This window comes from Coregonus clupeaformis, chromosome 26 (genome assembly GCF_020615455.1).
Source record: "Coregonus clupeaformis isolate EN_2021a chromosome 26, ASM2061545v1, whole genome shotgun sequence".
Taxonomy (NCBI): Eukaryota; Metazoa; Chordata; class Actinopteri; order Salmoniformes; family Salmonidae; genus Coregonus; species Coregonus clupeaformis.
Genome location: NC_059217.1, coordinates 41,721,816 through 41,748,827, shown reverse-complemented (window position 1 = coordinate 41,748,827; position 27,012 = coordinate 41,721,816). Strand labels below are relative to the sequence as shown.

General features: G+C 45.4%; 1 protein-coding gene across 12 annotated transcripts in view; it reads right to left on the bottom strand.

Moving 5' to 3' along the window:
- Window positions 1–27,012, bottom strand: part of LOC121540367 (protein unc-13 homolog A) — a 97,389-nt gene that overhangs the window by 43,357 nt on the left and 27,020 nt on the right. For 5 of the 12 annotated variants that reach the window (XM_045207865.1, XM_045207869.1, XM_045207867.1 and 2 more), the window contains exons 10-21: window positions 25,777–25,896; window positions 21,263–22,063; window positions 19,265–19,355; window positions 9,562–9,608; window positions 7,340–7,424; window positions 4,896–4,901; window positions 4,408–4,482; window positions 4,052–4,271; window positions 2,695–2,922; window positions 1,975–2,116; window positions 1,381–1,550; window positions 852–967 (exon numbers count right to left, since the gene is read on the bottom strand). In XM_045207865.1, the coding sequence (XP_045063800.1) occupies window positions 852–967; window positions 1,381–1,550; window positions 1,975–2,116; window positions 2,695–2,922; window positions 4,052–4,271; window positions 4,408–4,482; window positions 4,896–4,901; window positions 7,340–7,424; window positions 9,562–9,608; window positions 19,265–19,355; window positions 21,263–22,063; window positions 25,777–25,896 (2,101 nt within the window). The remainder of the gene's footprint in view (window positions 1–851; window positions 968–1,380; window positions 1,551–1,974; window positions 2,117–2,694; window positions 2,923–4,051; window positions 4,272–4,407; window positions 4,483–4,895; window positions 4,902–7,339; window positions 7,425–9,561; window positions 9,609–19,264; window positions 19,356–21,262; window positions 22,064–25,776; window positions 25,897–27,012) is intronic. The other 7 variants (XM_041849189.2, XM_041849193.2, XM_041849192.2 and 4 more) reach the window with 3 other exon arrangements.

Below are 27,012 nucleotides of genomic sequence, written 5' to 3'. Positions count from 1 at the left end.
ACAGCGCTATTCATACTTGAGGCTGATTTTATGCTATCATACCCAATGATAGCACCCACTGACTCACTTCCAGCATGCACTCCAACGAGAGAGAGAGGTTATTCAATCTAGACTATGATGTTAATGAGTTGAAGTTGGATTAACTGTCAGGAATTGTGAAAAACTGAGTTTAAATGTATTTGGCTAAGGTGTATGTAAACTTCCGACTTCAACTGTATTTACAGTGCAATTGAATAGTAGCTCTTGTTAGGTTCAGCTGTTTGCAAACTATGTCCTGATATTAGACCAAGTAATGCCTTGATATAGGGCAATGAGCATTTAGCATCAACATGGTAGACAGTTCCATATTTGAAGAAGGTCAGAGGGAGAGATATTATCTGTGGTATTTTATATCTGATGTGGTTTTTATCTTGATGGAGCAATGCAGGCGGTGACACCTCTATTTCATCTGAAAGGCCACTTCAATGAAAGACTGCTGCATCAGTCAGCTAAATGAACCAAGATGACTGGGCTATTGACATCACTTGGCACCTGAAGGCAGGAGCATACACAGGCTCGTGTACACGATCACACGCACGCACACACACAGACACACACACACACAAACACACAGACACATACTGTATGCAGGCAGGCACCCATGCTATCACAGGCTCTCTCTCTCTCTCTCTCTCTCTCTCTCTCTCTCTCTCTCTCTCTCTCTCTCTCTCTCTCTCTCTCGCTCTCTCTCTCTCTCTCTCTCTCTCTCTCTCTCTCTCTCTCTCTCTCTCTCTCTCTCTCTCTCTCTCTCTCTCTCTCTCTCTCTCTCTCTCTCTCTCTCACACACACACACACACACACACACAGCTTACCTCGTGCAGACAGGTGTATTGGACATGATACGGAGCGACTGTTTCCTCTCCTTTGATCTCTACATTGATGTGCATCCTGATGGCACCAGACACGGCTGACTTGTCTGTACGCTTGTCTGCAGAGAGGGACCAGACACAAGAGTCTCAGTCAACACATACCACAGTCAACCTAACAACAACTATCTTTGACAGTGAAGCTCAGTTGGTAGAGCATGGCGCTTGCAACGCCAGGGTTGTGGGTTCGATTCCCACGGGGGGCCAGTATGAAAAATGTATGGACTCACTAACTGTAAGTCGCTCTGGATAAGAGCGTCTGCTAAATGACTAAAATGTAAATGTAATAAAGACCTCAACCATTATGATAATGATCTTATATAAAATATTTTTTTTAAGGATAGTTCACCCAAATTAACCTCATCGTATGGATACCTAGAAAGTGATTATATGGACCCGGAGTGTCAGAGGCTCAATGATTGGGTTTATTAGCTTAACAAGTGGTTATTTCCTCCTGTACTGTGACTGTACTGACCCAGGTTGTACCAGACGTCCATCTCTCCGCTAAGTGTGCGGACCTCGATGATGGTCTGACCCAGGAAGTCATCTGACTCCTTTTTGAACTTCTGCTTCACCCGAGACTTGATGTCATCATCCTCATCCCACACCCGCACCTTGATCCGGTCCGAGGAGTTGTGGCACTCACTACAGAGAGAGAGAGAGAGTGAGAGAGAGAGAGAGAGAGAGAGAGAGAGAGAGAGAGAGAGAGAGAGAGAGAGAGAGAGAGAGAGAGAGAGAGAGAGAGACCAATCTCATCCATTTGAGGGACCCACCAATCTCATACATTCATATGGGTTTACAGTTAGACACATGCATTAATTGTGACCCATTCATAACCTGTAAATAAACAACCTTCAATGTTATTCCAGTCCTGTACCGGTGGCAGATAGCCTAGCGGTTAAGAGCGTTGGGCCAGTAACCGAAAAGTTGGTGGTTTGAATCCTCAAGCTGACTAGGTTAAAAATCTGTCTATGTGCCCTTGTGCAAGGCACAACCCTAATTGCTCCTGTAAGTCGCTCTGGATAACAGTGTCTGCTAAATAAAAAAAGTAATTTTGCTCTCTACTCACAAGTTGAAGTTCTCCTCCCAGACAGGGTTGAGGTTTCCGTAGATGGTCTTGGTCCTCTTCTTGGTCTTGCCCACCTGGACCGTGACGTAGGGGTCACTGGAGCCTGTCTTATCCTTCGCCTGGAGGCCCTGGGCACACAGCACTGTGAGGAGGGGACAGGGGGCAGCATCAGGTGGTCAGTCTGGCTGGAGCGTAGCTTGGTCAACCAGACTGACTACTGCACTCAACATAGTTTCACTAGTGAGCGCAGCGGTCAGTCTAGTTTAGAGGCTAATAGTAGTAGTAGTAGTAGTAGTAGTAGTAGTAGTAGTAGTAATAATAGTAGTAGTAGTAGTAGTAGTAGTGGTAGTTTATTACGTTTTTACCAGTAAGCCGTACTTCATGTCAGACAGTGACTCAATGGTCTACAACACATTATGACCTTAACAACAAATAGAGCTGGAACACAAACAAGCAAGAGGAGACAGAGGGTGGATGATGTGTGTTGCGATGGAGTCAGACTCAAATGGAATCTGCCAGAGCTTTACAAATGGATGGTTCTGGACTCATACTATTCACAAAGCGTCTCAGAATAGGAGTGCTGATCTAGGATCACTTTTCCCTTTTAGATCATAATGAATAAGATACGTTTTCTGATTCTGATTCTGATATGGACAGCGAGGAACTGATCCTAGATCAGCACTCCAACTCTGAAGCCCTGGTATCTTCTCTCTCTCTCACCTGTGATGCTGATCTTGGCCGACCACTTGGAGGTGCCATCCAGTACGCTCTGTTTGATCTGCTTCATGTAGGTGACATGAGTGGCTTTGACCATGGCAAACACCTCCTGGATCAGCTCAAAGATCTCCGGCTTGTTCCTCTCTCGGATCTTCATCCTGTCCTTTAGAACCATGATGATGTTCTGGGTTCTATCCTCCGCCCCATGCTTAGAACTCTTTTCCGCTGCCCCTGGGGTAGACAAGAGAGATGAGGGTCAGATTTTATTTATTATTTCATTGAGTAACATGACAAATAAGGTCTTATGTTGTATTATGCTACAGCAGGAATGGGAAACTGGCGGCATGCGGCCCGCGGCCCCCCTTTTGCAGGCCCGCGATTCAATTTCCCCCCAAGAAACAACAAAAAATGAGTAGAATTGCATGAAATGTCTTACAAAATTGTAAAGTCTTCTCTCTGCCCATGGCAAAATGTGTAGAATTGCAGCAAACGTGCTTTAAAACTGCAACATTTTCTTTACGCCCCGTGGCAAAATGTGTAGAATTGCAAGAAATTAAATAAAAAAAGTTTTTCTTGTAACTGTCAAGAGGAGGGCCACTAAAATGTTTTGCTTGCAAGGTGCCCATTCCTGTGCTACAGTATATGGAGGGCATGAACAGTTTTCTTTGGGATGAAGGGAGTGAACATTGGAGGAATGTATACAAATGGTGCATAACATAAACCATGGCATCTATAAAAACAGATTTTACTATTATTTTATTCATCTCTTTTATTGCTTTCTCGTGTTTTATCTCCTTAATTGTATTGTTTTGCTGTAAAGTATGCTGCAATTTGATATGCACTTCAAATCCATTTTGATTTGATTTGATCTATAAGAGTAAATGTGCCCTATCATGAGAACACTGTGAGACAGAGTATACAGTATGATTTATGGATGAGTGCTCAAGCAGTATCTGCAGACCTGTGAAACTCCCACAAAGAGTTGGAAAGGTGGAGAGGATGTCAAGGAAAGTTCCTTTTCAGAAAAACCCAAAAAGATAGAGAGTGCCTGAGACAGCAGAGTGAGAGAATGGGAGGGAGGAGGACAAGGAGAGTGGGATGAGAGATGTCGGAGAGAGGAGAGAGGAGGGCAGTCTGAAGTATGACAGCCAAAGGGGAATGCCAGACAGCCATTTAACTAACACTCTTATCCAAAGCAGTTTACAGTCTGTAGTATCCCACACATTTGGTGTTGTTAGTTAGAACCAACCGCTACCCACATTTTTTAAAATGTTCTATGTTTTACCATTATATTATGTTTTAGCACCAACTGAACAAACCTTTACCACTCACTGAGCAATATCAACATGGCTCTACTTACTTTGCAGGCAGTCAGCGTTGAGTAGGTCCTGGCACTTATCGTGACATTTGACCCCGCACTCGGTGCACCTCATGCCCTGGCGGGCGATGCCCCACAGCAGCCCCTCACACTCGTAGCAGTAGGTGGGCGTCGTGGCTGTCCACACCTCAAAGTTATGGGGCGTGGTGCAGGAGATGGGATAAATCAGAGCCTGTAGCGTTTTCTTGTACACATGGCTCTTCTACAAGAGAGGGAAACGTAGAGGAGATATATACAGAGTCAAAGAATTAGTGGAATCTATGACTACATGGAGAGAGGGAAAAAGTTCACTATCTGGATATACTGAAAGTAGAGAAAAGAAAAAGCCAGAAACGCACCAGCTCCTCGTTATTGAGAGTGCTGGACGCCATAGCTGTTGTGAACCCTGCCTTCCTGGAGTTCTGAGCCAGGGACTGAGGTAGGACAGGCAGGGGACAGAAAGAAAGGAAGGAATTGAATGAAGAGATAAGATTAATACATAGTAGTTCTGTACATACTGCGATTGAAATAAATTCAATAAGCATTTTTAAAACAAAGTGACAACTTTGATTTTGATCAAAGAAAGAAGTCTATTTTTCTTGCTATATAATTGAACATCTTTCAACATAGAGTGGAAAGAATTACATCTCAGTACAGCATTTAAGCCAACAGGTCACATTGCAGTCCAGCTATATTCTCCCTAAGTGTATACAAGAATCAAGGGGTCATGGGTATCTGGAATGAAGTGCTTCTCTACACAAATTGCTATTCCCCTTGAGAGCAAACAAAGCCAGTATGTCTCAACAGCATTCTCTTTTCATATGGAATCAGCCACAGTGTTACTCACCATAGCCTGTAGCAGTACAGGTGGAGGAAGCAGGAAGCAGGAAGAGAAACAAGTGTTTAAAGGACCATATAAATCAATCAATCAATCACATGTATTTATAAAGCCCTTTTTACATCAGCAGATGTCACAAAGTGCTATACAGAAACCGAGCCTAAAACCCCAAACAGCAAGCAATGCAGATGTAGAAGCACGGTGGCTAGGAAAAACTCCCTAGAAAGGCAGAAACCTAGGAAGAAACCTAGAGAGGAACCAGGCTCCATATGTCAAACAGCTCTAGCCACAGTCATAAACATGGCGACAATGGCATAGGGGTGATTTCAAGACAGATACTATCGATCGTGATAGATGTGCCAAGGGACAGAAAGATCACTATATCAGGGGAGAATTATTCATTTTGTTGATGGAATACTGGGTGGGAGGAAAGGAGGGAGGACATTTCCATTCATTTAGATGAAGACCTATTAATCACGTGGCATGTAAACAACCTTGTACATAGGTACACTCTTAGAAAAAAATAGTGCTATCATAACCTAAAAGAGTTATTCAGCTGTAGGAGAACCCTTTGAAGAACCCTTTTAGGTTCCAGATAAAACCCTTTTGGTTCTAGGCAGAACCCTTTTGTAGAACCTACATGAAACCCAAAAGGGTTCTACCTGGAACCAAAAAGGTTTCTCTTATGGGGACAATCGAATAATCCTTTTGGAGTGGAGGACAAAGGCCCTTAGGAACAGAGTGGAAAACTGTATTTCCTTAACAATGAGATGCGATGTTGAAGGATAGACTCTATTTAAAACCCAGTGAGTTACAGGTATAGGATTTCTAACGAAAATATCTGTTCGAAATGTAGATCTAATAGGCTACTTTGAAGTAAGGTAAGACATGCCTCATAATATATATTAAAACGTTCAGGTTTCAAACAATTAAGTATATGTTTTCAAAATGCATACCGCCTCCAGCTCATTGCAAAGTGGTGTGTGGCTCGCTGATGAAGCCTTCCTACCCTTGCTGTTTGATGAAGTGTTCATAACTACTGGGAACTCATAAATCTCTGACTTCCGCCTTCAGTGTGTTCAGGACAACTGGGAACTTTGGAAAAAAACAAGCTCCGACTGTGAAAAATTGTTTTGAACGGTCGTCCACTCAGAATTCAAACTCAGGAACTCAGGCCTCTTTCTAGAGATCCGACTTTCCGACCTGAAGATCACTGACATCATGATTTTACCTCGTATTTTTCAGAGTTCCCAGTTGTCATGAAAGCGTCACAGGCAGCAGCTCTTGCGCTTTCTGACAGAATTTCCACTCAAAGGCTCTGTATCTGTATGCTGTATGCGTGTGATAAATAAGATATAGTACCAGTCAAAAGTTTGGACACACCTACTCATTCAAGGGTTTTTCTTTATTTTTACTATTTTCTATATTGTAGAATAATAGTGAAGACATCAAAACGATGAAAAAATAATATGGAATCATGTAGTAACCAAAAAAGTGACTACCTCATGAAGCTGGTTGAGAGAATGCCAAGAGTGTGCAAATCTGTCATGAAGGCAAAGTGTGGCTATTTGAAGAATCTCAAATATAAAATATATTTTGATTTGTTTAACACTTTTTTGGTTACTATATGATTTCATACGTGTTATTTCATAGATTTGATGTCTTCACTATTATTCTACAATGTAGAAAATAGTAAAAATAAAGAAAAACCCTTGAATGAGTAGGTGTGTCCAAACTTTTGACTGGTAGTGTATCTGCATCTCCGTGTGTGTGTTCATGCTCGCGCGAGTGTGTGGGTTGTACAGTCTGACAGTAAACTGGATTCATAGAGACAAAGTGCTGAGCTATTTAGTCCTGTATGTTAATTCTTGCTCTGGAATTATTACTGTCTCCATCTGGAGCCCAATAATGTCACTATCCCTCTGTATACTACTCCAATGAAAATAATCTACTCTATTCAATCTTTATTGGGACAGACAAGAAGGCTATGAGTGTTCACGTACAGTACAGTAGGATGTAGCTATCCAGGATTATTTCTCCACTCTCCTCTACACAGCATTCCATTGGTCAACATGGCACACATCCAGGGTGAGCAGCGTCAGAGAGCAGAGAACAAAGGACAGAGTGACATGCTCTGGGAGGTGGGGGAGGGCTAGGGTCTGACAGCCTCTCCAAGGCAGGTCTCAGTGGCCATCAGAAGAGACCATTGACCCTGGTGCTGGGGCTGAGCTCCTCAGGCAGAGACAGCAGGACAGGGTAGAGAGAGAGAGAGCCACAGAGAGAGAGAGAGAGAGAGAGAGAGAGAGAGAGAGAGAGAGAGAGAGAGAGAGCGAGAGAGCGAGAGAGAGAGAGAGAGAGAGCGAGATAGCGCGAGAGAGAGAGAGAGAGAGAGAGAGAGAGAGAGAGAGAGAGAATATAGAGTAAAATATATTTAGTATATGGTCAGAACTTACACTGACCAGGTCCCTGACCAGAGGCATGGCTTTCCTCTTGCGGAGGTCCGGCATGCTGTCGATGCTATACAGCGCACCACCCACCCTGCATGGGGAGAAACCACACAAACACAGCGCCCTTGTTATCACAACATCCTCTTCACCACAACATCCACATCACGACAACATCCTCATCACTACAACATCCACATCACCACAACATCCTCATCACCACAACATCCACATCACCACAACATCCTCATCACCACAACATCCACATCACCACAACATCCTCATCACCACAACATCCTCATCACCACAACATCCTCATCACCACAACATCCACATCACCACAACATCCTCATCACCACAACATCCACATCACCACAACATCCACATCACCACAACATCCACATCACCACAACATCCTCATCACCACAACATCCACATCACCACAACATCCTCATCACCACAACATCCACATCACCACAACATCCACATCACCACAACATCCTCATCACCACAACATCCTCATCACCACAACATCCACATCACCACAACATCCTCATCACCACAACATCCTCATCACCACAACATCCACATCACCACAACATCCTCATCACCACAACATCCACATCACCACAACATCCACATCCACCACCACCACCACCACTGACAGATGACAATGATAATAGGCAACACAACCAAATCTGGGACCAACTTCACTCCAACTCTTTGCTCAAAATGTCATACAGTTTTGTATTATTTCATGTTGTGAAGCTTTATAGCTCATCACTAAGCTAATGACCCTGGAACTAAACACCTCTCTCTGCAACTGGATCCTGGACTTCCTGACGGGCCGCCCCTAGGTGGTAAGGGTAGGCAACAACACATCTGACACGCTGACCCTCAACACGGGGGCCCCTTAGGGGTGCGTGCTTAGTCCCCTCCTGTACTCCCTGTTCACCCATGACTGCGTGGCCAAGCATGACTCCAACACCATCATTAAGTTTGCTGACAACACAACGGTGGTAGGCCTGATCACCGACAACGATGAGACAGCCTATAGGGAGGAGGTCAGAGACCTGGCAGTGTGGTCCCAGGACAACAATCTCTCCCTCAACGTGATCAAGACAAAGGAGATTATCGTGGACTACAGGAAAAGGAGGACCGAGCACGCCCCCATTCTCATCGATGGGGCTGTAGTGTAACAGGTTGAGAGCTTCAAGTTCCTTGGTGTCCACATCACCAACAAACTATCATGGTCCAAACACACCAAGACAGTCGTGAAGAGACTGAAAAGATTTGGCATGGGTCCTCAGATCTTCTAAAAGTTATACAGCTGCACTATCGAGAGCATCCTGACTGGTTGCATCACCGCCTTCTATGGCAACTGCTCGGCCTCCGATCGCAAGGCGCTACAGAGGGTAGTGCGTACGGCCCAGTACATCACTGGGGCCAAGCATCCTGCTATGCAGGACCTCTATACCAGGCGGTGTCAAAGGAAGGCCCTAGAAATTGTCAAAGACTCCAGCCACCCTAGTCATAGACTGTTCTCTCTGCTACCGCACGGCAAGCAGTACCGGAGCGCCAAGTCTAGGTCCAAAAGGCTCCTGAACAGCTTCTACTCCCAAGCCATAAGACTGCTGAACAGTTAATCAAATGGCTACTCTGACTATTTGCATTGACCCCCCATTTTTTTACGCTGCTGCTACTCGCTGTTTATTATCTATGCATAGTCACTTTACCCCTACCTACCGGTACATCTTACCTCAATTACCTCGACTAACCTGTACCCCCGCACATTGACTCGGTACCGGTACCCCCTGTATATAGCCTCGTTATTGTTATTTTATTGTGTTACTTTCTTTTTACTTTAGTTTATTTAGTAAATATTTTCTTAACTATTTTTTTAAAAACTGCATTGTTGGTTAAGTACTTGTAAGTAAGCATCTCACAGTAAGGTCTACACCTGTTGTATTCGGCGCATGTGACAAATTCAATTGGATTTGATTTGATTTGATTCTTATTGGTTTATTGGTTTCTTCAGATACCCATTAGCTTTTGCAGAAGCAGCAGCTATTCTTCCTGGGATCCACAAAAAAACACAAAACATGACAAGTAACAAAACACTGATACAGTCACGCAAATGTAGAAAACAACGATAAACACAATACAACTAACACAACGATTATTATACTACTATTATCATGTATGTGGGTGTGATAGTGATAGACACTTACCCTGCTGATAGCAACAAGGAGCAAATCCCAACGGACTCCCCCCCAGCCTGTGGAGAGAGGGGTAAGACAGGGGGAGGAGTGATTGGCACATAGTACCCCTGGAAATTGTTTTATTAGCTCTACAATATCAAACCCATAGCTGTCTGTCTGTAGCTGTCTGTCTATAGCTGTCTGTCTCTAGCTGTCTGTCTGTAGCTGTCTGTCTGTAGCTGTCTGTCTGTAGCTGTCTGTCTATAGCTGTCTGTCTCTAGCTGTCTGTCTCTAGCTGTATGTAGCTGTCTGTCTCTAGCTGTCTGTCTGTAGCTGTCTGTCTATAGCTGTCTGTCTATACCTGTCTGTGTGTACCTGTCTGTCTCTAGCTGTCTGTCTCTAGCTGTCTGTCTGTACCTGTCTGCCTGTACCTGTCTGTCTCTAGCTGTCTGTCTGTACCTGTCTGTCTGTAGCTGTCTGTCTGTACCTGTCTGTCTGTACCTGTCTGTCTGTAGCTGTCTGTCTGTACCTGTCTGTCTGTAGCTGTCTGTCTCTAGCTGTCTGTCTGTAACTGTCTGTATGTACCTGTCTGTCTAAAGCTGTCTGTCTCTAGCTGTCTGTCTATAGCTGTCTGTATGTACCTGTCTGTCTATAGCTGTCTGTCTCTAGCTGTCTGTCTCTAGCTGTCTGTCTACAGCTGTCTGTCTCTAGCTGTCTGTCTATAGCTGTCTGTCTGTAGCTGTCTGTCTCTAGCTGTCTGTATGTAGCTGTCTGTCTCTAGCTGTCTGTCTATAGCTGTCTGTCTCTAGCTGTCTGTCTCTAGCTGTCTGTCTGTAGCTGTCTGTATATAGCTGTCTGTATGTAGCTGTCTGTCTCTAGCTGTCTGTCTGTAGCTGTCTGTATGTAGCTGTCTGTATGTAGCTGTCTGTCTCTAGCTGTCTGTATGTAGCTGTCTGTCTCTAGCTGTCTGTCTGTAGCTGTCATTCTATAGCTGTCTGTCTATAGCTGTCTGTATGTACCTGTCTGTCTGTAGCTGTCTGTATGTAGCTGTCTGTCTGAACCTGTCTGTCTGTACCTGTCTGTCTCTAGCTGTCTGTATGTAGCTGTCTGTCTGTACCTGTCTGGCTGTACCTGTCTGTCTCTAGCTGTCTGTATGTATCTGTCTGTCTGTAGCTGTCTGTCTGTAGCTGTCTGTCTGTCTGTAGCTGTCTGTCTGTAGCTGTCTGTCTCTAGCTGTCTGTCTCTAGCTGTATGTAGCTGTCTGTCTCTAGCTGTCTGTCTGTAGCTGTCTGTATATAGCTGTCTGTCTCTAGCTGTCTGTATGTAGCTGTCTGTCTCTAGCTGTCTGTAAGTAGCTGTCTGTCTCTAGCTGTCTGTATGTAGCTGTCTGTCTCTAGCTGTCTGTCTGTACCTGTCTGTCTCTAGCTGTCTGTCTGTACCTGTCTGTATGTAGCTGTCTGTCTCTAGCTGTCTGTCTGTAGCTGTCTGTCTATAGCTGTCTGTATATAGCTGTATGTCTGCAGCTGTCTGTCTATTGCTGTCTGTATGTAGCTGTCTGTCTCTAGCTGTCTGTCTGTAGCTGTCTGTATGTAGTTGTCTGTATGTAGCTGTCTGTATATAGCTGTCTGTCTATAGCTGTATGTATGTACCTGTCTGTATGTAGCTGTCTGTCTGTACCTGTCTGTCTCTAGCTGTCTGTATGTAGATGTTTGTCTGTAGCTGTCTGTCTCTAGCTGTTTGTATGTAGCTGTCTGTCTGTACCTGTCTGTCTCTAGCTGTCTGTCTATAGCTGTCTGTATGTAGCTGTCTGTCTCTAGCTGTCTGTCTATAGCTGTCTGTCTATAGCTGTCTGTCTATAGCTGTCTGTCTGTAGCTGTCTGTCTCTAGCTGTCTGTCTATAGCTGTATGTCTGTAGCTGTCTGTCTGTAGCTGTCTGTCTATAGCTGTCTGTCTGTAGCTGTCTGTCTCTAGCTGTCTGTATGTAGCTGTCTGTCTGTACCTGTCTGTCTCTAGCTGTCTGTATGTAGCTGTCTGTCTGTAGCTGTCTGTCTCTAGCTGTCTGTATGTAGCTGTATGTCATTAGCTGTCTGTCTGTAGCTGTCTGTCTATAGCTGTCTGTAGATGTCTGTTGCTAGCTGTCTGTATGTAGCTGTCTGTCTCTAGCTGTCTGTCTCTAGCTGTCTGTATGTAGCTGTCTGTCTGTAGCTGTCTGTCTCTAGCTGTCTGTCTAAAGCTGTATGTCTGTAGCTGTCTGTCTGTAGCTGTCTGTCTATAGCTGTCTGTCTGTAGCTGTCTGTCTGTAGCTGTCTGTAAGTAGCTGTCTGTCTGTACCTGTCTGTCTCTAGCTGTCTGTCTATAGCTGTATGTCTGTGGCTGTCTGTCTGTAGCTGTCTGTTTCTAGCTGTCTGTCTATAGTTGTCTGTCTGTAGCTGTCTGTAAGTAGCTGTCTGTCTATAGCTGTCCCTCTACAGCTGTCTGCAGTCTATAGCTGTCTGCACCTAGCTGTCTGTATGTAGCTGTCTGTATGTAGCTGTCTGTATGTAGCTGTCTGTCTCTAGCTGTCTGTCTATAGCTGTCTGTCTGTAGCTGTCTGTATGTAGCTGGCTGTCTGTAGCTGTCTGTCTATAGCTGTCTGTCTATAGCTGTCTGTCTCTAGCTGTCTGTCTGTAGCTATCTGTCTGTAGCTGTCTGTCTGTAGCTGTCTGTATGTAGCTGTCTGTCTCTAGCTGTCTGTATGTAGCTGTCTGTCTGTAGCTGTCTGTCTCTAGCTGTCTGTCTCTAATTGTATGCATGTAGCTGTCTGTCTCTAGCTGTCTGTCTGTAGCTGTCTGTCTATAGCTGTCTGTCTCTAGCTGTCTGTATGTACCGGTATGTCTGTAGCTGTCTGTATGTAGGTGTCTGTCTATAGCTGTCTGTGTGTACCTGTCTGTGCCTAGCTGTCTGTATGTAGCAGTCTGTCTGTACCTGTCTGTCTGTACCTGTCTGTCTCTAGCTGTCTGTATGTATCAGTCTGTCTGTAGCTGTTTTTCTGTAGCTGTCTGTCTGTAGCTGTCTGTCTCTAGCTGTCTGTCTCTAGATGTCTGTCTCTAGCTGTATGTAGCTGTCTGTCTCTAGCTGTCTGTCTGTAGCTGTCTGTCTATAGCTGTCTGTCTATAGCTGTATGTATGTAGCTGTCTGTCTCTAGCTGTCTGTCTGTACCTGTCTGTCTCTAGCTGTCTGTATGTAGCTGTCTGTCTCTAGCTGTCTGTCTGTACCTGTCTGTCTCTAGCTGTCTGTATGTAGCTGTCTGTCTCTACCTGTCTGTCTGTACCTGTCTGTCTCTAGCTGTTTGTCTGTACCTGTCTGTATGTAGCTGTCTGTCTATAGCTGTCTGTATATAGCTGTATGTCTGTAGCTGTCTGTCTATTGCTGTCTGTAAATTGCTGTCTGTCTCTAGCTGATTGTCTGTAGCTGTCTGTATGTAGCTGTCTGTATGTAGCTGTCTGTCTATAGCTGTATGTATGTACCTGTCTGTATGTAGCTGTCTGTCTGTACCTGTCTGTCTCTAGCTGTCTGTATTTAGCTGTCTGTCTCCAGATGTCTGTATGTAGATGTCTGTCTGTAGCTGTCTGTCTCTAGCTGTTTGTATGTAGCTGTCTGTCTGTACTTGTCTGTCTCTAGCTGTCTGTCTATAGCTGTCTGTCTGTAGCTGTCTGTCTCTAGCTGTCTGTCTATAGCTGTCTGTCTATAGCTGTCTGTATGTAGCTGTCTGTCTGTACCTGTCTGTCTCTAGCTGTCTGTCTATAGCTGTCTGTCTGTAGCTGTCTGTCTCTAGCTGTCTGTCTATAGCTGTATGTCTGTAGCTGTCTGTCTGTAGCTGTCTGTCTCTAGCTGTCTGTCTCTAGCTGTCTGTATGTAGCTGTCTGTCTCTAGCTGTCTGTCTTTAGCTGTCTGTATGTAGCTGTCTGTATGTAGCTGTCTGTCTATAGCTGTATGTATGTACCTGTCTGTATGTAGCTGTCTGTCTGTACCTGTCTGTCTCTAGCTGTCTGTCTATAGCTGTATGTCAGTAGCTGTCTGTCTGTAGCTGTCTGTCTCTAGCTGTCTGTCTATTGTTGTCTGTAGCTGTCTGTAGCTGTCTGTAAGTAGCTGTCTGTCTATAGCTGTCTCTCTATAGCTGTCTGCTGTCTATAGCTGTCTGCACCTAGCTGTCTGTATGTAGCTGTCTGTATGTAGCTGTCTGTCTGTAGCTGTCTGTCTCTAGATGTCTGTCTCTAGCTGTCTGTATGTAGCTGTCTGTCTGTACCTGTCTGTCTCTAGCTGTCTGTCTATAGCTGTCTGTCTGTAGCTGTCTGTCTGTACCTGTCTGTCTATAGCTGTATGTCTGTAGCTGTCTGTCTATAGCTGTCTGTCTGTAGCTGTCTGTCTCTAGATGTCTGTCTCTAGCTGTCTGTATGTAGCTGTCTGTCTGTACCTGTCTGTCTCTAGCTGTCTGTCTATAGCTGTCTGTCTGTAGCTGTCTGTCTATAGCTGTCTGTCTTTAGCTATCTGTCTGTAGCTGTCTGTCTATAGCTGTCTGTCTCTAGCTGTCTGTCTCTAGCTGTCTGTATGTAGCTGTCTGTCTGTAGCTGTCTGTCTCTAGCTGTCTGTCTATAGCTGTATGTCTTTAGCTCTCTGTCTGTATCTGTCTGTCTATAGCTGTCTGTCTGTAGCTGTCTGTCTTTAGCTGTCTGTCTTTAGCTGTCTTTATGTAGCTGTCTGTCTGTAGCTGTCTGTCTCTAGCTGTCTGTATGTAGCTGTCTGTCTGTAGCTGTCTGTCTCTAGCTGTCTGTCTATAGCTGTATGTCTTTAGCTGTCTGTCTGTATCTGTCTGTCTATAGCTGTCTGTCTATAGCTGTATGTCTGTTGCTGTCTGTAAGTAGCTGTCTGTCTCTAGCTGTCTGTATGTAGCTGTCTGTATGTACATGTCTGTCTCTAGCTGTCTGTCTATAGCTGTATGTCTGTAGCTGTCTGTCTGTAGCTGTCTGTCTCTAGCTGTCTGTCTATAGTTGTCTGTCTGTAGCTGTCTGTAAGTAGCTGTCTGTCTATAGCTGTCTCTCTATAACTGTCTGCTGTCTATAGCTGTCTGCACCTAGCTGTCTGTATGTAGCTGTCTGTATGTAGCTGTCTGTCTGTAGCTGTCTGTCTCTAGCTGTCTGTATGTAGCTGTCTGTAGCTGTCTGTCTCTAGCTGTCTGTCTATAGCTGTCTGTCTGTAGCTGTCTGTATGTAGCTGTCTGTCTGTAGCTGTCTGTCTATAGCTGTCTGTCTCTAGCTGTCTGTCTATAGCTGTCTGTCTATAGCTGTCTGTCTGTAGCTATCTGTAAGTAGCTGTCTGTCTATAGCTGTATGCTCCTAGCTGTCTGTATCTAGCTGTCTGTAAGTAGCTGTCTGTATGTAGCTGTCTGTCTGTAGCTCTCTGTCTCTAGCTGTCTGTATGTAGCTGTCTGTCTGTAGCTGTCTGTCTGTAGCTGTCTGTCTATAGCTGTCTGTCTATAGCTGTCTGTCTGTAGCTGTCTGTCTCTAGCTGTCTGTCTGTAGCTGTCTGTCTATAGCTGTCTGTATATAGCTGTCTGCCCCTAGCTGTCTGTCTATAGCTGTCTGTCTATAGCTGTCTGTCTGTAGCTGTCTGTCTCTAGCTGTCTGTCTGTAGCTGTCTGTCTATAGCTGTCTGTCTATAGCTGTCTGTCTGTAGCTGTCTGTATGTAGCTGTCTGTCTATAGCTGTCTGTCTATAGCTGTCTGTAGCTGTCTATCTATGGTTGTCTGTCTGTAGCTGTTTGTCTATAGCTGTCTGTATGTAGCTGTCTGTCTGTCGCTGTCTGTCTATAGCTGTCTGTAGCTGTCTGTATGTAGCTGTCTGTCTGTAGCTGTCTGTAAGTAGCTGTCTGTCTGTAGCTGTCTGTAAGTAGCTGTCTGTCTGTAGCTTTCTGTCTCTAGCTGTCTGTCTATAGCTGTCTGTCTGTAGCTGTCTGTAAGTAGCTGTTTGTCTGTAGCTGTCTGTAGGTAGCTGTCTATCTGTAGCTGTCTGTAAGTAGCTGTCTGTCTGTAGCTGTCTGTAGCTGTCTGTATGTAGCTGTCTGTCTGTAGCTGTCTGTAAGTAGCTGTCTGTCTGTAGCTGTCTGTAAGTAGCTGTCTGTCTGTAGCTTTCTGTCTCTAGCTGTCTGTCTATAGCTGTCTGTCTGTAGCTGTCTGTAAGTAGCTGTTTGTCTGTAGCTATCTGTAGGTAGCTGTCTATCTGTAGCTGTCTGTAAGTAGCTGTCTGTCTGTAGCTGTCTGCCCCTAGCTGTCTGCCCCTTGCTGTCTGCCCCTAGCTGTCTGCCCCTAGCTGTCTGCCTCTAGATGTCTGCCTGTAGTGTCTGTCTCTAGCTGTCTGTGTGTAGCTGTCTGTCTGTAGCTGTCTGCCCCTAGCTGTCTGCCGCTAGCTGTCTGTCTTTAGCTGTCTGTCTCTAGCTGTCTGCCCCTAGCTATCTGCCTCTAGCTGTCTGTCTTTAGCTGTCTGTCTCTAGCTGTCTGTCTTTAGCTGTCTGCCCCTAGCTATCTGCCTCTAGCTGTCTGTCTTTAGCTGGCTGTCTCTAGCTGTCTGCCCCTAGCTATCTGCCTCTAGCTGTCTGTCTTTAGCTATCTGCCTCTAGCTGTCTGTCGCTAGCTGTCTGCCCCTAGCTGTCTGCCCCTAGCTATCTGTCTCTAGCTGTCTGTATGTAGCTGTATGTCTCTGGCTGTCTGCCCCTAGCTGTCTGCCCCTAGCTGTCTGTCTTTAGCTGTCTGTCTCTAGCTGTCTGCTTTGAGCTGTCTGCTTCTAGCTGTCTGTCTTTAGCTGTCTGCCCCTAGCTGTCTGCCCCTAGCTATCTGTCTCTAGCTGTCTGCCCCTAGCTGTCTGCCCCTAGCTGTCTGTCTCTAGCTGTCTGCCCCTAGCTGTCTGCCCCTAGCTGTATGCCCCTAGCTTTCTGTCTCTAGCTGTCTCTCTAGCTGTATGCCCCTAGCTGTCTGTCTCTAGCTGTATGCCCCTAGCTGTCTGTCTCTAGCTGTCTGATCCTAGCTGTCTGCCCCTAGCTGTCTTCCCCTAGCTGTCTGTCGCTAGCTGTCTGCCCCTAGCTGTCTGCCCTTAGCTGTCTGCCCCTAGCTGTCTGTCTCTAGCTGTCTGTGTGTAGCTGTATGCCCCTAGCTGTCTGTCTCTAGCTGTCTGTCTCTAGCTGTCTGTCTCTAGCTGTCTGCCCCTAGCTGTCTGTCCCTATCTGTCTTGTCTCTAGCTGTCTGTCTCTAGCTGTCTGTCTCTAGCTGTCTGCCCCTAGCTTTCTGCCCCTAGCTGTCTGTCTCACTACAATAACTGTAAGTTACAACGATGGAGTCGTGACACATGGCTAGTCTACCCGAGTTTATTACTATAAAATCAAGAAAGATGTGTTTCATTGGGCAAAAAACTGCCCATAATGTCTTCCATAAAACCCAGCAGAGAGACAAGAGAGCATTACCAGGGGTGATTTCGCTGTTCATTAACGTTAGTTGGGAGGCCTTTATGTTTGAAGGACATGGTTGAAAGTGGATTTGTGACCGATCCTTATCTGAGCTACCATTCCAGTAATTGTATATGTGCTCTTTGTCTCGCTGTGTGTTTAGAGCATGACACTGACATTCACGTCATCGTCACTCGCAGCGCTCATGACCAACCACAGACACACCCACCTGGCAGTCGGCTCCAGCCCTGGCCAATCAGAACGGACAACATGCAAATCGCTAAGGGAGTGAGAAAAAAAACAACTGAAAAAAATGGGGATAAACAAACACAAATTATCTTAACAAAATAAAGCTGGGCAAAAATATCCACATGGTTACAATTTGCAGAGTAATAGAAGGAGACATGAATGACAGACAACCAGAGGATTGAGAAGTGAATGAAACACAACTGAAAGGGCACAGACGTCAGAATAGAAACCTCAGGGCAGGGACATACAGTGCATTGGGAAAGTATTCAGACCCATTCACCTTTTCCACACTTTGATACGTTACTGCCTTATTCTAAAATGGATTAAATGAAATGTTTTCCTCCTCAATCTACACACAATACCCCATAATGACAAAAGCGAAAACAGGTTTTTAGAATTTTTTGCACATTTATAAAAAATAAAAAACAGTAATGCCTTATTTACATAATTATGCAGACCCTTTGCTATGAGACTCGAAATTGAGCTCAGGTGCATCTTGTTTCCATTGATCATCCTTGAGATGTTTCTACAATTTGATTGGAGTCCACCTGTGATAAATTCAATTGATTGGACATGATTTGGAAAGGCACACACCTGTCTATATAAGGTCCCACAGTTGACAGTGCATGTCAGAGCAAAAACCAAGCCATGAGGTCGAAGGAATTGTCCGAAGAGCTCCGAGACAGGGTTGTGTCGAGGCACAGATCTGAGGAAGGGTACCAAAAAATGTCTGAATTATTGAAGGTCCCCAAGAACACAGTGGCCTCCATCATTCTTAAATGGAAGAAGTTTGGAACCACCAAGATCCATCCTAGAGCTAGCCACCGGGCCAAACTGAGCAATCGGGGAGAAGGGCCTTGGTCAGGGAAGTGACCAAGAACCCAATGGTCTCGCTGACAGAGATCCAGAGTTCCTCTGTGGAGATGGGAAAACCTTCTTGAAGGTCAACCATCTCTGCAGAACTCCACCAATCAGACCTTTATGGTAGAGTGGCCAGACGGAAGCCATTCCTCAGTAAACGGCACATGACAGCCCGCTTGGAGTTTGCCAAAAGGCACCTAAAGACTCTCAGACCATGAGAAACAAGATTCTCTGGTCTGATGAAACCAAGATTGAACTCTATGGCCTGAATGCCAAGAATCACATCTGGAGGAAACCTGGCACCATCCCTACGGTGAAGCATGGTGGTCGCAGCATCATGCTATGGGGATTTTCTTCGCTGGCAGGGACTGGGAGACTAGTCAGGATCGAGGGAAAGATGAACGGAGCAAAGTACAGAGAGATCCTTGATGAAAATCTGCTCCAGAGCACTCAGGACCTCAGACTGGGGCGAAGTTTCACCTTCCAACAGGACAACGACCCTAAGCACACAGCCAAGACAACACAGGAGTGGCTTCGGGACAAGTCTCTGAATGTCCTTGAGTGGCCCAGCCAGAGCCCGGACTTGAACCTGATCGAACATCTCTGGAGAGACCTGAAAATAGCTGTGCAGCGACGCTCCCCATCTAACCTGACAAAGCCTGAGAGGATCTGCAGAGAAGAATGAGAGAAACTCCCCAAATACAGGTGTGCCAAGCTTGTAGCGTCATACCCAAGAAGACTCGAGGCTGTAATCGCTGCCAAAGTTGCTTCAACAAAGTACTGAGTAAAGGGTCTGAATACTTATGTAAATGTGATATTTCCATTTATTTTTATATAAATAGGTTTGCAAAAATGTCTAAAAACCTGTTTTTGCTTGTCATTATGGGGTATTGTGTGTAGATTGATAAGGGAAAAAACAATTTAATCAATTTTAGAACAAGGCTGTAACGTAACAAAATGTGGAAAGAGTGAAGGGGTCTGAATACTTTCCGAATGCACTGTATGAAGGAGTGACAGCATTATGGCGAGAAACAGAGAGAGCAGCCACATAGTGTCCATCCATACACATCCACGTGCACATGCACACACACACACACACATACACAAACACACACGCATGCACACAAGCACACACACACACAGGCTGTCTCACCTGCTGCAGCTGTAGTCGGACCTTGCTGCAGAGCCGTTGCCAGCTGGCCCTAGCCCTGTCTGGACCAGGCTCCATGATGGACCTCTGATAGCTGGGAGAGGAATTTACAAGAATATTCAGACTAGAGCGCATTCATTGAGAAGATATTTACATGTTAGAAAATATTGTAATTTTTTTAGGTATTAGTGGCTAGTAACAGAAAGTAATACAAGCGTAGAATAATGTAGTGTGTATACAGTACCAGTCAAAAGTTTGGACACACCAACTCATTCAAGGGTTTTTTACTATTTTCCACATTGTAGAATAATAGTGAAGACATCAAAACTATCAAATAGCACTATGGAATCATGTAATAACCAAAAAAGTGTTAAACAAACATATATTTTATATTTGAGATTCTTCAATGTAGCCACCCTTTGCCTTGATGACAGCTTTGCACACTCTTGGCATTCTCTCAACCAGCTTCATGAGGAATGCTTTTCCAACAGTCTTGAAGGAGTTCCCACATATGCTGAGCACTTGTTGGCTGCTTTTCCTTCACTCTGCGGTCCAACTCATCCCAAACCATCTCAATTGGGTTGAGGTCGGGGGATTGTGGAGGCCAGGTCATCTGATGCAGCACTCCATCACTCTCCTTCTTGGTCAAATAGCCCTTACACAGCCTGGAGGTGTGTTTTGGGTCATTGTCCTGTTGAAAAACAAATGATAGTCCCACTAAGTGCAAACCAAATGGGATGGTATATCGCTGCAGAATGCTGTGGTAGCCATGCTGGTTAAGTGTGCCTTGAATTCTAAATAAATCACAGACAGTGTCACCAGCAAAGCACCATCACACCTCCTCCTCCATCCTCTCAAATTTGGACTCATCAGACCAAAGGACAGATTTCCACCGGTCTAACGTCCATTGCTCGTGTTTCTTGGCCCAAGCAAGTCTCTTCTTCTTATTGGTGTCCTTTAGTAGTGGTTGCTTTGCAGCAATTCAACCATGAAGGCCTGATTCACACAGTCTCCTCTGAACAGTTGATGTTGAGATGTGTCTGTTACTTGAACTCTGTGAAGCATTTATTTGGGCTGCAATCTGAGGTGCTTTAACTTATCCTCTGAAGCAGAGATAACTCTGGGTCTTCCTTTTCTATGGCGGTCCTCATGAGAGCCAGTTTCATCATAGCGCTTGATGGTTTTTGCGACTGCACTTGAAGAAACTTTCAAAGTTCTTGAAATGTTCCGGATTGACTGACCTTCATGTCTTAAAGTAATGATGGACTGTCATTTCTCCTTGCCTATTTGAGCTGTTCTTGCCATAATATGGCTTGGTCTTTTACCAAATAGGGCTATCTTCTGTATACCACCCTACCTTGTCACAACACAACTGATTGGCTCAAATGCATTAAGAAGGAAATAATTAACTTTTAACAAGGCACAACTGTTAATTGAAATGCATTCCAGGTGACTACCTCATGAAGCTGGTTGAGAGAATGCCAAGAGTGTGCAAAGCTGTCATCAAGGCAAAGGGTGGCTACTTTGAAGACACTTTTTTGGTTACTACATGATTCCATATGTGTTATTTATAGTTTTGATGTCTTCACTATTATTCTACAATGTAGAAAATAGTAAAAATAAAGAAAAACCCTGGAATGAGTAGGTGTGTCCAAAGTTTTGACTGGTACTGTATGTAGTGTATATGTAGTAAAGTGAATAGTTGTGATAGTAGTATATCAGAAGGTGTTCTGTCTACATGACTACACATTCTTAGAAAAAAAGGTGCTATCTAGAACCTAAAAGGGTTCTTCGGCTGTCCCCATAGCAGAACCCTTTGAAGAACCCTTTTTGGTTCCAGGTAGAACCCGTTTGGTTCCAGGTAGAACCCTTTTGGTTCCAGGTAGAACCCTTTAGGTTCCATGTAGAACACTTTTTGGTTGCAGGTTGAACCCTTTTTGGTTCCATGTAGAACCCTTTTGGAACCCATTTTTTCTAAGAGTGCAGTAGTGGAGGTTTCACCTGACGACAGGGGTCTCGATCTTCTCTGGGGGGACTTCTGCTGGGAGGCTCTCTACGACAGGGACCTCCTCCTCTAAAGTCAGAGGCTCCTCCTCTTGGAGGTCTAGGAGGATGTCATCCAGGGCATCAGACACCGGAGGCTGGGTCTCTGGAGCAGGTGGCTGGGCTGTGGGCGTCGGGGGCTGGATGAGGGATGGATGGATCATGGGGGTGAAGGTAGGCTTAGTGGAGGCTGTGGTGACAGGGGGCTGGAAAGGGAGCATGGACTGGGCTTGGGTGGTGGGGGCCACGGAAGAGGGAGCCAGGGTGGGGGGCTGGGGCTGCTGCTCTCTCAGGGAGGCCTGTTCCTCCAGAGGAGGCCTGGTGATGGAGGCCTCGGGGACCAGCGTGGGAGCTGTGCTTATGGGGGGAGGGGTGTAGTGCGGCTCCTCGCTGAGCGTGCTATCAAGAGGGTAGAGGTCTTCATCTTCCTCGTACACCATCTCCTCCTCTCTCTCATAGTTGTACTCCCCCTCTCCCTCCTCAGGCTCGTAAAGCTCGCCCTCCTCCTCGTCATAAATAGCCCCCTCCTCTTTGCCATCTTTGACGTAGCTCCCCTCGTCACTGTTCACCTCATCGGGCGCGTTGGGATCCCAGTCGTAGCTGACAGAGGAGTGACAGGAGTGGTAGGCGTCATTCTCATCGTAGAGCTCCACAGAGCCCCTCATGCTCCCCTCGACCTCGGGGCCAAACCCCTCACTGAGCTGGGAGCTACCTCGGCTCAGGTCCCCGGAGGAGGCATAGCGACTGCTGCCTGTAGGACTGTAGAAAGACACAGACAGACACATGAACCACAGTCAGATACACAGACACACAGAGCAGACTGTAACAAAAGTAATGTCATTACCCCCAACACTGCTTGTCACTGTGACACATCATAGGAGGAGGTAATAACAGGCTGCCACTGAGACACAGAGGAAGTAGAGGACCCACAACAACACAGAAAACACTAACACTTTAACACTGCAACTCACGTCAATGTAGCACAACTGTTCCCCTATGTCTCCAGACTGTGGATGAAACACTATTATATATATATATTTTTTAAACATTTTAGTCATTTAGCAGACGCTCTTATCCAGAGCGACTTACAGTTAGTGAGTGCATACATTATTATTATTTATATCTTTTTTATTTATATACTATAAACACTAAAGAACCAAAGGGGCCCACAGAGTGCAAGTTAAGGTGACATATTGGGATAAGGAGCCAGAGTGGGGACCAGAGGGCATGTTAAGGTGACATATTGGGAGAAGAAACTAGAGTGGGGACCAGAGGGCATGTTAAGGTGACATATTGGGATAAGGAGTCAGAGTGGGGACCAGAGGGCATGTTAAGGTGACATATTGGGATAAGGAGCCAGAGTGGGGACCAGAAGGCATGTTAAGGTGACATATTGGGAGAAGAAAGGGCATGTTAAGGTGACATATTGGGATAAGGAGCCAGAGTGGGGACCAGAGGGCATGTTAAGGTGACATATTGGGATAAGGAGCCAGAGTGGGGACCAGAGGGCATGTTAAGGTGACATATTGGGATAAGGAGCCAGAGTGGGGACCAGAGAGCATGTGAAGGTGACATATTGGGATAAGGAGCCAGAGTGGGGACCAGAGGGCATGTTAAGGTGACATATTGGGATAAGGAGCCAGAGTGGGGACCAGAGGGCATGTTAAGGTGACATATTGGGATAAGGAGCCAGAGTGGGGACCAGAGGGCATGTTAAGGTGATATATTGGGAGAAGAAACTAGAGTGGGGACCAGAGTGCAAGTTAAGGTGTCATATTGGGATAAGGAGTCAGAGTGGGGACCAGAGAGCATGTTAAGGTGACATATTGGGATAAGGAGCCAGAGTGGGGACCAGAGAGCATGTTAAGGTGACGTATTGGGAGAATAAACTAGAGTGGGGACCAGAATGCGACAGAACAGTTAACCTAAGGTAATAGGAAAAAGGTAGTGAACCAACCAAGGCAACCCAGACCAAGGGATAGGCTAGCATGTGTACAGATGCGTGAGTGTGGGTTGGGTGATGTAGTTCTGGGTCTTTTTTCAGTATAGGGAGAGATTATTGGTGAATGCTTTGATCACACGCCACATACACATCTGTGTATTCAACCGAGATTCCCAAACACCCAGAGCCAACACAATAAACAGCAAAACAAGACGTGAGGCAAACAGCCTTCACAAGTAATGGCACCCATTCAGGTGAGAGAGAGAGAGAGAGAGAGAGAGAGAGAGAGAGAGAGAGAGAGAGAGAGAGAGAGAGAGAGAGAGAGAGAGAGAGAGAGAGAGAGAGAGAGAGAGAGAGAGAGAGGGAGACAGGGGGCCTACACTGGGCTGACAGGAGAGGAGAAATAGTATCTCTTTAGGATATATTTATCGTCTATGATGAATGAGGCTATTAGTGAGTAGGGAAAGAGAATGAGACGCTGCATGAGTTAGAGAGAGAGAGAGAGCAGACAGGAACAATACACACACATGCACACACACACAAGTCCATCCGTTTACACACTATCGATTAGAGCAGTGAAGGTTCAATAATGCATGAGGCGGGGGGCAGGAAAACAGAACACCTGAGGAAAGGAAACCAACACACACACACACACAAATACACACACGGCATATGTACAAAACCACATACACTCAGACAGAATACTGACCCTCACCCTGCCATTCAATCAAGAAGTGCACACACATGCAAAATCTCTCTTTCTCTCTTTGTTGATCTCTCTCTCTCTCTCTCTCTCTCTCTCTCTCTCTCTCTCTCTCTCTCTCTCTCTCTCTCTCTCTCTCTCTCTCTCTCTCTCTCTCTCTCTCTCTCTCTCTCTCTCTCTCTCTCTCTCTCTCTCTCACACACATACACACACATAGACCCACAAGGACACACATAGGCCTGCTGTCCGTCAGAAACCAGCATTTCCCTTCTCAAACACCAAACAATAGGACAGAAGCACAGTGAAACACACACCGGAGGACATATGTCTTCCCCTCTCTGATAGGCTACAATTCATTTTGATCAGGCATGGCTCCTGCCACCCCACAGCTGGGGTCCTCGGCCAACAGTAGGGCTGGCACTGGCTGGGGGAAAGCCTGAGCTCATAATTACCACAAATTGAACTGAGACACACACAATAACAAAGAGGACTTGTCACCAGTGTTGGAATTAGTTACTTGGAAAAATAATATATTACACATTACTCATTACATTTAACAATAGTAACATGTTACTTTATAATATTACTTTGTGTGGAAAGTAACGCTTTATATTACAAGTTATATTACCTTGCGTTACTTTCATGAAAATCTCACCGTTTGTTTGACTGTTGGAGGGAGCAAGGTGAGCCACGCTCGCTCTACCAAAGATAGGTTACTTACTAACTCAGGTTTGATCACTAGTTTCTCCTTCCATCTGTGGTGCTGCTTTCCTGTGCTAGTCTACAAGTACTGAGCTATATATGGGCTGCTTAATTCGCGATATATACTGTAAGCCAAACATCTGTACAGATTTCCTATCTTTTCATTCAAAATCTTTCTCTCGAGTCGCCAGTTCTGGTTATAGACCGCATGTACACGGACCCATAGAGATGTATAGATGGCACACTTGCCACTAGACAGGAAAGCCCTCAATAGAGTACCACAGTATGAGTCATAATACCCATAAAACCTAGCGGTCAAACAAGGAAATGGTTCCAATCATTTTTCCCATGGGGGATTTTAGAAACACTTAAAATAAGCTTAAGGGTATTCTGACACCTCCACTGTGGGGCTTTATGGCCTTTGCTATCACAGAAGCCATCAATGGCAAAGATCAGACATGTGCCCTCTATACATTTCTATGGACAGCAGCTGTCATGACATTTCTCCAAACAGCCTTTGTCCGCACGCTCGAGAACAAATGAGGAAACAAGTTGAGCTCAGATCATGGAAACACGTACCCGGTAGAGATGATTCTGAAAGTAACGCATGTGTTGTTTCACAAAGTAACTGTAACAATATTACCCCCAACACTGCTTATCACTGTGGCACACCATAGGAGGACGAGGTAATAACAGGCTGCCACTGAGACACAGAGGAAGCAGAGGAGCCACAGCCACACAGAACACACTAACACTTTAACACTGCAACTCACATCAATGTAGTACAACTGTTCCCCTATGTCTCCAAGTTCTTAGATAACAGCACACACAACAGAGGAACTCATTCACATTTCACAACAGATGTACGACAGAGAGAGGGGAGCTCATGTGTGTGTGATACCAGTGTGTATGCAGTAGTTATTATCAGGTAGATACAGAATCGGAACGTATATATGTGGTAGCGAGAGCGAGGTGGAACAGTGCACGCATGCAATCACAGCGAGGACAGAACAAGTCCAACACTGACATCACAGCGAGACCATGGACAGACTCGCAGGCTGGAGCAGGAGGAAGAGGAGGAAGAGGAAGAGGAGGAAGAGGTGGAGAGGAGGTGCAGAGACCCACCTATCGGACAGCGAGTGCCTACTGTCTAGAGAGTACTGACGGCTGGTGTGCCGGCTCGAACCTGAAGCTGAATCGAGATCGCTGCGCCCGTTGGTGGCTGAGTCTAAAGTATCATAGCATCTGGCAGGTTGGGGGGAGAGGAGAAGCATCAGTAGAGCCGGCCTGAGGCTTTTCAAAGACACACAGCAACGTCCACGCACCAAACTGAACCACACACTGCCCAGCACACCTACTGCATAAAGATCATGGATGGATGGATGGATGGATGGATGGATGGATGGATGGATGGATGGATGGATGGATGGATGGATGGATGGATGGATGGATGGATGGATGGATGGATGGATGGATGGATGGATGGATGGATGGATGGATAGATGGATAGATGGATAGATAGATAGATAGATAGATAGATAGATAGATAGATAGATAGATAGATAGATAGATAGATAGATAGATAGATAGATAGATAGATAGATAGATAGATAGATAGATAGATAGATAGATAGATAGAGAGTGATTGGTTTTAGCCATAGTGGACCTTGCAGGTTCATATGGCTAAAAACAGAATCACTTCTGAGATAAGCCTTTATGCAATAATGTGGCTGCACCTAGCAATGCATGAGTTTGAGTGAACTTGCGCCTTTGAACAACAGATGAACAGACAAAAAAAACAGACTTGTTTAGATTTTTTGGCAAAACAAGTTGCTAAGTGATCACAGGGGGCTGTTTTTCAGCCACACACACGCACGCACACATGTACACACACTGTGATCATTGTGACAGGGTGCCAGTGAGGCTCTTCACATGCGGCCTGTATACAAGGACGGCATGGGCTGCTCCTTCAGGCTTAATAGTGAGGCCAGAGTACAGTGAAGTCACAATGGGACAACAGGTTAACATGTAACAACAGTGTGAATGTGAAACCAAACAAGTACACAGGGGCATATCTGTTCTGTTCTGTATCAGTCTGCTTTACTCTGTGGGAATAGAGTGTTGATCTCTAGACGAGACAAAGTCAATATGGATCCCTTGACTAAGAAGAGGAGGTGAGATCCATGCTGTGTGTGTCTCAATAGTCCAGCGTCGTTTCCTTTCCTCGTCTTCTTTCCTTCACCCACACAGATCTCAAAGAGCTGGACAAGGGAAAGGTACAACTTATACATTTCACCTAACCTGTATGTTTTTAGATTAGTACAACTGTAGGATAGCAGCTTGTAAAAAAATAACTGAAAT